This window comes from Nylanderia fulva, unplaced genomic scaffold, assembly GCF_048542155.1.
Source record: "Nylanderia fulva isolate GAGA-0341 unplaced genomic scaffold, ASM4854215v1 Scaffold23, whole genome shotgun sequence".
In the NCBI taxonomy this organism is placed as follows: domain Eukaryota; kingdom Metazoa; phylum Arthropoda; class Insecta; order Hymenoptera; family Formicidae; genus Nylanderia; species Nylanderia fulva.
The window spans coordinates 2,941,174-2,951,235 of NW_028190293.1; the positions used below are offsets into that span (position 1 = coordinate 2,941,174).

Here is a 10,062-nt window from a genome sequence, read left to right on the forward strand (position 1 = left end):
AAAAATAGAAGACATAAAGAGATAAATGGTAGACATTTAGAGAAATACTGAAAAATATAAGCGATTATAGACTTTTATATAAAAAGACATGCTTTACTCGCAATATAATGGCATTTACAACATCACAAAAGGATGGTATGGCAGTGATATACACAGAACAGTAAACGTTTATAAAAGGTCTCTTGTCTTTTTTGGTTCTATGATTAAAGTCTCTTGTATCTGTATCCCTTTGAGGCACATACCAAAGAGATTGATAAAAATGCTTTCATTAAATGCCAGTGTAAAATTCTTGAGAAATTTTAAATTACAAATTTCACCCTAATTTGCGTTTCAGCCCGGTCGGCACAGCTGATAACATCTTAAGTCCGAAATAAGCTGAAGAACTGATCTTGTCAGAGTTGGTTGATCCTAAAAAAAAAGTGTGTTCTAAGTGACTATTCTTATCGCGCATGTATTACATTTATACTTATATTTTTTTATATTAAAAAAATGCTAATGATTAAACACACTGTGGATTTATCAAAGTTTCCTAATAACGTGGCTCTCTGCATATCGTCTACGCCTTCGCAAGTTGCCAAGAATGTTGGCAAAAAATGGCCAAAGAACCATCCTATGTTGACAGATGCTAAACTGTGAATAGCGACGGCTATTTCATCCGCTAGTAAATTGTGAGACCTATAAAAATTTAAGAGTATTATATATTTTCTAAGTATAAATATATAAATAATAAAAATTTATTGGTAGATAATATTACTAATACTATACTATACGATAATATACTATACTTAAAAAAATAATATATATATTATACTATATTTATTGTATTATACTATAATTGAAATATAATACTTACTGTTGAAATAAAACTGTGAACAATGCCATCAAAAATCTCTCGAGAAGATGAACCTTGAATATAGCTCGTTGATAAAGTCGCCACCTGATATTTAACTGCTCGAGGCTCTGCAAGCTCTGTCGGAATATATTGACGTCCGATTGAAGTAGAGCTTGACCAAATGCCTCTAAAATTGCCACTAATTCTTCTTTATGCTCGACAAATTCCTCTTCATCGGGATGCCCAAGAGTACGCAATACCGAAGTATTATAGAAATATTGCCATCGATGCATAAGAATACTAAAAATTAATAATTTTGTGAAAAAATGTTTAAACTAGGAATAAAAATATGCTATTAATACGTTACCTATGAAAGAGTTTCAATAAAACTAATGTTGTATCTGGATGAGCACTTAGGTTGTTTCCAACAGCAGGCCATACCTGACCTAAACACAGATTTGTTACAGAAGGAACAAATGCTTTAAATGCATTGCTGGGTGCTGATACAACGAGTATCAAAATTTCTAATAACTGATCTAATGCAGGACCAGCAGAAATGTTTTCCCTGTAAATGAATCAATTTATGCTCTGTTAAAACACTTCAATTCTTGAAAATATAATTTTTTCAACAGAAAATATAATTTTCATGAAAATATATATGTATATATAATTGACATAATAATAATGTAATTTTTTCCTCTATTACTCACAAAAAAAAAAATAAGAAAGCTTGATTTTCATTGTGAAAACTCTTTGGAGAAAATTTTAATAAAGAAAACTAGGATGATGTAATCTGCTTGCATCTTGATTAAATAATATTAAATAATATTTCTGCCTGTGTAATGTCATATCTTATACAAACCTGGTGTAAAGTTGCAGCATGCCTTGAACAGCATTTTGCATAAATTCGGGACCTAATTGTTGTTGTAATACTGAAAATGCTGAGTGTAGAAAGCCAAGTAACACTTCACATATAATCTGACATCTAATAACATAAGATAATAACTCCAATGTCCTATTTATGATTGATTCCAAACATGAGTGTAACATTTTTTTTATAGTCGTAGACGAAGATGCGCAATCTTCTAGTAATTGAGTCAATGGCATTACTGCAATCGAAATTGTCGATTCTAAAGGCATTGGTTGCCCTTGCATACCCAAAGGTGCAGACAAGGCTAATATCATAGTACCTAAATACAATTTTTTTTATATACTTTTTTCATAAAAACAAAAACTGTATAGTAGGCGTTTTATATCAATAATAAATTTAATAATCTAATAGCTCACCCAATAATCTTTGCCTTATTGCTGCATCACCAGGTGGTAATATAATTCCGTTTATCAATGCTCTTCGCAGAACTTTAATTGTATCTGGCTTCAAGTACGGATACGTGCCCGTGGAAATTAAATTCCTAAAAATCGGTTGGTCCCACAGGATTGGTTTTAAAATGGCGGTAATGCTTTGAAAAAGATGAACAGCGGAATGGACAAGATTTACAGGAGGTGAATGATCACAGGACGCGGTATATGTTGTTGCCCAAATGCATGAATCGATGCAACGCTGACAGAGTGCTTCCTTTGTCTTTTCTGGTTTTCCGACTATCCAATGACACCATGCTTGAAGAGAAGCCAAAAGCTGTGAATGTCTAATAGCGCAAATAAAGATATAAGTGCCTACATATGAATATATCAATCGTTCTTATACTTAAAAAAATATGTAAGAAATGTAGCTAAGAACTTACACTTCTATAAGATCTATTACGATGGCAGCTGGTTGAAGTGCCGCTTTATATAATTGATTATCTCTTGCGAATATACACGCATCTAGAGTTTGCGATACAACTTCCTCAGCTAAAGCTTGATCAACATTTGTTTGATCTCCTATCGATATAAATAATCGATATAGATAATTTATTACATTATTCGCACAAAATAAAAATTAATAAAATTACTCGCAATATTTCCAATATTTTGCAATAGTTTACCGATAAAAAGAGAATATAGCCTGGTCAAAGCTTGTGTAGTTGATGCAAGATCTCTCAAATGAGCATGTACGTTTGATGCTTCTGTGTCATTTAGTAAAATAACTTGGCCATTGGCAATGGCAGCGCCTAATTCCCCGAAAATAATTAATCCTTCTCTCCATGAACGATACTGAAAAATACATTCTCTCTCAATATTAATAATATTAATATTATCATATATAAAAATACATATAAGATATATTATAACACATTATAAATTATATTACAACACACAGATAACATAATACATTATAAATTACCAATAGTGTAAATACTGGAGCAGGTGAGATGTCGGCAATTTTTGCTAAACATTCTACATTGCATCTCAGAAAATGCTGCCATTCTGTTTCCTCCTGTAAAAATAAAAATTGTAAAATTTAATGAAACATTTAATATATAATCTCTGATTTAAATTATATATATATATAAAAGATTTATACCTACATTCTCATCTAAACTTTCCGTATCGAGATCCCTTAATACCCGAGCATTAAATTTAAAACTCATTTTTTGTAAGATCCGTTCCGCGAGGGCTAATGCAACAGCAGAATATCGCGACTGTGTACTTTCCAAAAGTGTAGTCCAAACGTCTAAACAACGCAAATAACCGTTTACGGTAGAAGCTTGTTGGAATGTGTGATGGCACAATACTTCTAATAATGTATTTACTGGAAATTTTGAGCTCGATTCCATTCTCTTTAGATGATTTGTTACAAATAATTGTAAAAACTCTGTCATTTTCTCCATATAGCTGAAAGAACACATTTTATTTTGCAAATATAATCTTGAAAATATCACAAATTCTTCTAGGTGCACATACCTTTCCTCTATAGAATCTAGACGTTCCATTAATTGAAATAAACCAACACCATTTTGAAATATTTCCAACAACAATGTGTCAGTTGCATCAGGCGAGCAAAGTGGTCTATATAAAAGCTCATTAATCGTTGTCAAAGCTTGAACAGCCATTTCTATTTGTTTACCATTCTATCAAAACAGGGACAAATTATTTTCTTTCTGGTAATACATATAGAGATGCAATCTTGTGAAAATCTCTTACCATTGCATCATAATATTTAGCACAAGAAAAAACAGCATCCAATAAATTAGCAGAGATATTGCTTGATAGATCTATCCAACTAAATAAATGTGCTAAAACTTCAAGGGTAGCTGTGCAAACTTCACTGGTGCCAGTTGCCAATCCCTCAACATCTAATACTGTACGCGCAGGTGCGATACTTTGTCCACTGGTAGGTGATGGAGGTGGTGTAACAGTTCCAGAACGACTTTGTAATTTTGTAGTCTCTTTTAAAAGAACTAGCATAACAAAAGAAAAAGATAAAATTATTAATATAATGTTATATAATGTTATAACATACAATCTAAATTCCAATGATATCAATTATACTTGTAAGTGTATCCAAAGTCAGAGGCACTTGTGAACTCAGTAATCTGAACAGTTCACTTTTTCTGTGCATTGGCAGATCTTCCCTCGGTGTGGCTAATTCCTCTGAAGCTGTTCTCAAATACACAAGTCCCAACAATCTTGTATGTTTGTGATCTAATAGCTATGATAAAAATTAGACAATATTATACAGCCTAATTAACTGCAACTCATTTGTATGAGAAGATTTAAAAAATTTCATTTATATAAACCTGTAAAATGTTGGAGTAAAAATCAGGATAGAAATGTGGCCAGTCGTGTCTTGCTATATCCACTACCAATTTCACTACTTTATTCCTTACAAAAGGCGCTACGTCTCTTTCTAATGATAATGTATACAAAGTAGATCTTGTAAGAGCCCTATCCTCCCATGGAAGAATGGGCCATCGTCTTCCTATAGTTGTCTATGTAAATAATTCAGATTAAATCAGAGAAGATCATATCAGAGAAAGTCACTATTCCATACAAAATGATATTACACACTTACCTCCAGAGTGGACAGAGCAAACATACTGACATAATGATTGCTTGTAGAGGACAAGAAATGCAAACACGGTTTCCAGGAGTCAATTTGCGCGGCGAATTCTTGAAAACTACGTTCGATCATGCGTTTTCTTTCGTTGGTCGTTTCCGGAGAGAAAAATTCTGTCATGAGCTGTTCCAGATTCTGCAATGCAGCTGCATCGTCGTCCTAAAAAAAATTATATATTTTACGCACAAATTTTATCAATATTTTTATTTTTATACATCAATCTAGCGCAAAGAGACGAAACGTCAAGATGCAGACTCTGTCAGATCATGGACCAATTTTGTCTCGCGGATACGAGAAAGATTACTTATAATTTCTTACCATGATAGCCTCTGTGAAAAGTATTGTGTCGCTGAAAATGCAATATAAATATATAAAAGAAAGAGAAAGAAGATTTCTCTTCACTTGACAGACGTCATTTTAAATTGACTAATTGAGATCGGTCCGTCAATCAAACCCGTCAAGACCATTGATATGTACAATCGAGAGAAGCATGTCTCTTCTTCGACGGACATTTAATCAGTGCTGCCAACTTAAGGATTTTCTCCTTTAGGATTTTTTACGAAATGAAACAGGGAGCCAATCAGCTTCTTGCTTATCTAGCAAATATAAATTAGACTCCCTAGAAATAATATTAAAAAATAATATTTATAATATATATATTATGTGATTATTATAATTATTAATCATCATCATCATCATCATCATCATTATTATTATTATTATTATATTATAATTATAATAATAATTTTTTATTATATAATATTTTATTTATATTATTATATAATATTAATAATATTATATTATTATATTTTATTATAATATTATTTCTACGATTCTAGAATAAATATGTACGGATTGGCCATCTATAATGATTATATGCTCCGTGTCAAAAAGGCGTGCAACGTGCTTGTCAAAAGAAAATAAGGAAAAATGGCGGACGAAAACGAGGATCAGTGGTTGTACGGAGATTCCGCCGATGGAAAGGAATACGCTAATATACAATCGGAAAGTCAGCAAAATGATTCGATCAAAAGTCAAGAGAAATCTCAATCTGAAGAGGAGCATAAAATCGAGGGAATTAATGAAACCCCGCCCGAGGTAGACGCATGACATAACCTCTCTCAATTATTCGTTATAATTTAATTTTTCTCACAAAAAAAAAACACTTGAAGATATGTTCAAATTTAGAAAGATTCTTTAATTATATTTATTTTAATTTTGAAGCTCTACAATATTTTCTATACATTCTTTTTTTAATTTGCACATTTTAATAGAGTAATACAATCCAATGTGTAATGTGTTTAGTGCAATAAACAATTACATTAGTATATAAATAAAAGAAAAATTATACCATAAATTGATTAATGAACTACAGCTTGTGTACGAATTATGTGTTATTTCTCTTTTATTTTTTTCATATGTTTTATCCCTTTCGTATACACTTTGATATGTTCTTAAAATATTTACATACATTTATTTCTACAGATGCAAGAGAGTGTTAGCTCCCCTGTTGGTGGTATTGAAGAATCCTCTTCATTGAATAATGTACAGGAAGAGAATAATGCAGATGCAAGTAAAAATGGGACTAGAGAAGCTTCTAGTCAAGAGGATGGCGAAGCAGCCAGTGACTCTGACTCTGATGATGATGTACATGTTGTGATTGGAGATATCAAATCTACCCCAGCATATGGCAGCTTAAATATCAAGAGAGGAGGACTTTTGACCAATGCGTCTGGTGTACCGGATAAATTGAGCAAACAGCCAGGAAAATTCAGTATAGATGAATTTGAAACTATTGGAGTTATCAACGGGATACCAGCTCATGAATATAATTTGGATCAATTGGAGGATAAACCTTGGAGACAGCCTGGTGCAGATATCACGGATTACTTCAACTATGGTTTCAATGAAGAGACCTGGAGGGCGTATTGTGAACGTCAGAAACGAATGCGCAGCGAATCAGGAGTGGGGTTAATCTTGAATGCAGGAGGTGGCAGTGGTAATCCTAACAGCATGAGGGTACCTCAAGTGGCGATAACCAATGATAACAGTAAATACTCTGGTATTATGGGCCCTAAGAGGGCAGGTCCACCACCAGGACGAAAGATGGCAGGGACTATAGACGTCATTGGAAGTTCTGGTTTAGCTTCCCGAAGAAATCTGGACAAATCTCCGCCGAAAGGAAATGTCATACAAGTCATGACCGCCGATAGAAGGGAGTATTCGAGAAAACCAGGTTTTCCCGATATGACTGTACCGCCTCCTGGAGCAGGAATACCACCACCGTTTGATATGCCTCCACCGGGATACGCTGGAGAACCAGCGCCGTTTTACATGCCGGAAGCGGATCCATATTATCAGAGTTATGAACCTACGCAGGACAATCAGTGGGGTAATGATCCGGTAAGAGAATAGCTTTATGTAAATTGTCTGAAAAGTTATATAATATTGAAGAAAATATACTTAATATATATATATATATATATTCGTAAAAATATCGCTCACTTTTTGACCTCTTTTTAGACATGGCAGCCAACAAATCTGGCAATCCCAATGACCGAAGGTGAAGACGACAAAGACATGGGAACTAAGACGATACCTACCATGGTTCCACCAACATCCATTCCACCCTTAATACAACAGCGTGATCAGCGGGACGGAAGAGATCGGGAACGAGACAGAGATAGGGATAGAGATCGAGAACTGGATTCCATGGGCAGAGACAGGGACAGAGACAAGGATAGAGATCGTGATCGCGACAGAGAGAAAGATTCTATGATGAGAGATCGTGATAGAGACAGAGATTCGATGACACGAGATGAGGATCGAGAGCGTGATAGGTCTAGATCCCAGTATCGTCATAAGGATCGGTAAACTTTTTTCTAGAATGTTAACATTATATTATATATTATATATAATATATATTTTATATATTATATTTTTTATATTTAATATTATATATTATATATATGTAAAATATATAAATTTTAATATTATAAATAATACATAATATTATAATGTATAATATATATCTATGCAATATTGTAATATATATGATTTTCATGATTTTCAGGCATCGACATCGATCGCGATCGCGTTCTCGTAGACATAAATCTAGATCACGTAGTCCAAGTCGACGTAAGAAGAAATCTAGACGCTCGGATAGAGAACGTTCTAAAGAAGAAAGCGAATAAATGTGTGTATATGTGTATCTTACGTTAATTTACAGTGTGTCTTGTATTACAGGACGCATTGCAATAGAATTAAGTGATTATTTGTCATAAAATCAGATAATATACCGACTATTGTTCCAAAAAATACAAGCATTAATACAATTGTGCGAAGCTATTTATAAGATACACAAGCTGAAAAATATTATGTACCAACGCTTGCAGAAGTGTTAGGAATAATTTTTAAGTTATTAATAGAAACAATAAAAGTATATTAGATTTGTAGTAAATTAAAGATTTGCAAATCAAGAAGATCAAGATTTTGCTTCGTTTTATAGAAAGCTCGTAAGATATTTTTTATTTTATTGTATTTTTGCACTCGAATTTTTGTGTAATCTCTGAGAGAGAAGTAAGGATGATAATCATAATAAAAGAGATCTTTTTTGATAAATTAAATTTTATCAATATCAAGACTATATACACAAAATTGGTAAGACATTTTTGAAAAATTTGGAATAAAAAATTTAAATCATTAAAAATCGAGGAAATCGCATATAAACGTATATAAATTGGTATAAAATTTTATTGTAAAATTTTATTCAATATACAACGAAAACAGAAGATGCTTATAGCGCTGAAAGCGTCAAAGCGGACGCAGCTTCTACTATAGCGTCTGCTACGCGATCGAACTGCACAAAGTGCGCATGCGCGACATTACTTGACACAAAAAGAAAAATCTGGACTTCGCCTGAAAAAAAGCTGGTATATTATTTTTTAGATTATATCTCTGATTTTATAACATTACTATAACTTAAAATATGCGATAACGAAGTGTTTAATTACGCTTTTTCTTTGTAATTATAATATGTGAATTTTTTTTTAAATATTGATCAATTCGTCTTACGAAAACGCAATCGCAAAATTTAGGTTATATATCTCTGCTCTTATACATAAAACGTGGTCTACAATAACAGTAAGTAGTAAGAATAAGCAATACGAAATGAGATTTGTTCATTTTGCTACTTTCGACGAAATAGGCAAATCCCATTTCTGCTTATTCTACTCTGAATTGCTTACTGCCTATGTAGACGAGCCTTAATGTATATAAATAAAATAGGTTTTTCTTATAAAAACATTAATTTTTCCTTTTTTTGAACCAAATTATTTAATGTAAAACATTAAGTAACAATGTAAAATATGTCGAAAATTAAAATCAGTTTTAAGAATCTATTTTTGTACGTGTATTTAAATTAATGACCTTAATAATCAACAATAAATTTGAATTTTTTTAAAGGTTCTGTTGATCTTTTAAACCGAAGATGCCAAAATCAAAGGAATACCTGTCTGACAGTGATGACAGCAGCGAGGAGGTATATTATTTTTAATATTAATAAAATTTTGTAATTTTTGTTTTGTGCTTATATTGTATTTTTTTTTATGTAGGAAGTAAAGTCAAGTAAAAGGAAACAAAAGGCCGAAGAGGATAAACCAGCAACAAAAAAGCCAAAAAAGGAAGACGAAAATACTGTCTGGGATTTGGGCAACAATCGACAAGTGACAGTGAGGGATTTTAGAGGCAAATATTACGTAGATATTCGAGAAATGTATTATGACAAAGATGGCGATTTGAAACCTGGTAAAAAAGGTAATATTTCTTTACAAACTTAATAAAATTGACCTAATTTTATTAGTCAAAAAAATATTTAATTTCTATTTTAATTTTTTTATAGGAATATGCTTAAATTTGCAACAATGGCGAAAATTTATGTCTGTCGTGGAAGAGGTAGATAATGTGGCAAAATCCAAGTGTTAGAATTTTGTTTTTTCTTCATCTCTAAAGTGTTTCTTTTATATTTGTTTTTCTATCCAATGTGTTAGAATTTTCAAAAAAAAGTTCAAATAATTAGTGAACATTTTCAGTTAAACTATACATAGATAAGAAAATAAAACTACATAAAATGTAATATTATTTAAAAATGTATCTGTGTGTTTAAGAAAAAAAAATAACATTTATTGCTGGTTTGTAAGAAATAAAATATTTTCTTTTATATTCAGATTTT

General features: G+C 32.0%; 3 protein-coding genes across 4 annotated transcripts; 2 read left to right on the plus strand and 1 right to left on the minus strand.

Annotated features, from left to right (window-relative positions):
• Positions 1-55: 55 nt before the first annotated feature.
• On the minus strand, positions 56-5,337 carry ebo (exportin ellipsoid body open). The gene is made up of 16 exons (XM_029303492.2): positions 5,151-5,337; positions 4,788-4,991; positions 4,513-4,704; positions 4,265-4,424; positions 3,917-4,173; positions 3,677-3,843; positions 3,301-3,607; positions 3,117-3,209; positions 2,818-2,986; positions 2,575-2,713; positions 2,120-2,478; positions 1,695-2,022; positions 1,200-1,397; positions 854-1,132; positions 510-675; positions 56-408 (listed from the first exon to the last, which is right to left on the minus strand). The coding sequence occupies exons 1-16, from the start codon at positions 5,151-5,153 to the stop codon at positions 331-333; spliced, it is 3,099 nt and encodes a 1,032-aa protein (XP_029159325.1). The 5' UTR covers positions 5,154-5,337; the 3' UTR covers positions 56-330.
• A 392-nt stretch (positions 5,338-5,729) lies between these two features.
• On the plus strand, positions 5,730-8,320 carry Fip1 (Factor interacting with poly(A) polymerase 1). The gene is made up of 4 exons (XM_029301406.2): positions 5,730-5,930; positions 6,318-7,235; positions 7,356-7,702; positions 7,906-8,320. The coding sequence occupies exons 1-4, from the start codon at positions 5,763-5,765 to the stop codon at positions 8,024-8,026; spliced, it is 1,554 nt and encodes a 517-aa protein (XP_029157239.2). The 5' UTR covers positions 5,730-5,762; the 3' UTR covers positions 8,027-8,320.
• Positions 8,321-8,680: 360 nt separating this feature from the next.
• Positions 8,681-10,050, plus strand: Ssb-c31a (single stranded-binding protein c31A). Of its 2 annotated transcripts, none has more exons than XM_029301412.2 (4): positions 8,681-8,764; positions 9,297-9,372; positions 9,446-9,647; positions 9,733-10,050. In XM_029301412.2, exons 2-4 carry the CDS (start codon positions 9,322-9,324, stop codon positions 9,813-9,815), a joined length of 336 nt encoding a protein of 111 aa, XP_029157245.1. In that variant the 5' UTR covers positions 8,681-8,764; positions 9,297-9,321; the 3' UTR covers positions 9,816-10,050. The 2 variants fall into 2 exon arrangements, with proteins under 2 accessions (XP_029157245.1, XP_029157250.1); XM_029301417.2 differs by lacking the exon at positions 8,681-8,764 and adding an exon at positions 8,818-8,975.
• The last annotated feature ends 12 nt before the right edge of the window (positions 10,051-10,062 follow it).

Bases quoted from the DNA above. Each gene is read 5' to 3' on its own strand.
- Fip1 (XM_029301406.2), top strand. From the start codon at position 5,763: ATGGCGGACGAAAACGAGGATCAGTGGTTGTACGGAGATTCCGCCGAT. The intron at 7,236-7,355 runs GTAAGAGAATAG...ACCTCTTTTTAG, and splicing joins ATCAGTGGGGTAATGATCCG to ACATGGCAGCCAACAAATCT. The intron at 7,703-7,905 runs GTAAACTTTTTT...CATGATTTTCAG, and splicing joins CAGTATCGTCATAAGGATCG to GCATCGACATCGATCGCGAT.
- Ssb-c31a (XM_029301412.2), top strand. From the start codon at position 9,322: ATGCCAAAATCAAAGGAATACCTGTCTGACAGTGATGACAGCAGCGAG. The intron at 9,373-9,445 runs GTATATTATTTT...TTTTTTATGTAG, and splicing joins GTGATGACAGCAGCGAGGAG to GAAGTAAAGTCAAGTAAAAG. The intron at 9,648-9,732 runs GTAATATTTCTT...ATTTTTTTATAG, and splicing joins TTTGAAACCTGGTAAAAAAG to GAATATGCTTAAATTTGCAA.
- ebo (XM_029303492.2), bottom strand. The intron at 3,844-3,916 runs GTAAGAGATTTT...CTGTTTTGATAG, and splicing joins CTAAATATTATGATGCAATG to AATGGTAAACAAATAGAAAT. The intron at 2,023-2,119 runs GTGAGCTATTAG...AATTGTATTTAG, and splicing joins AATAAGGCAAAGATTATTGG to GTACTATGATATTAGCCTTG.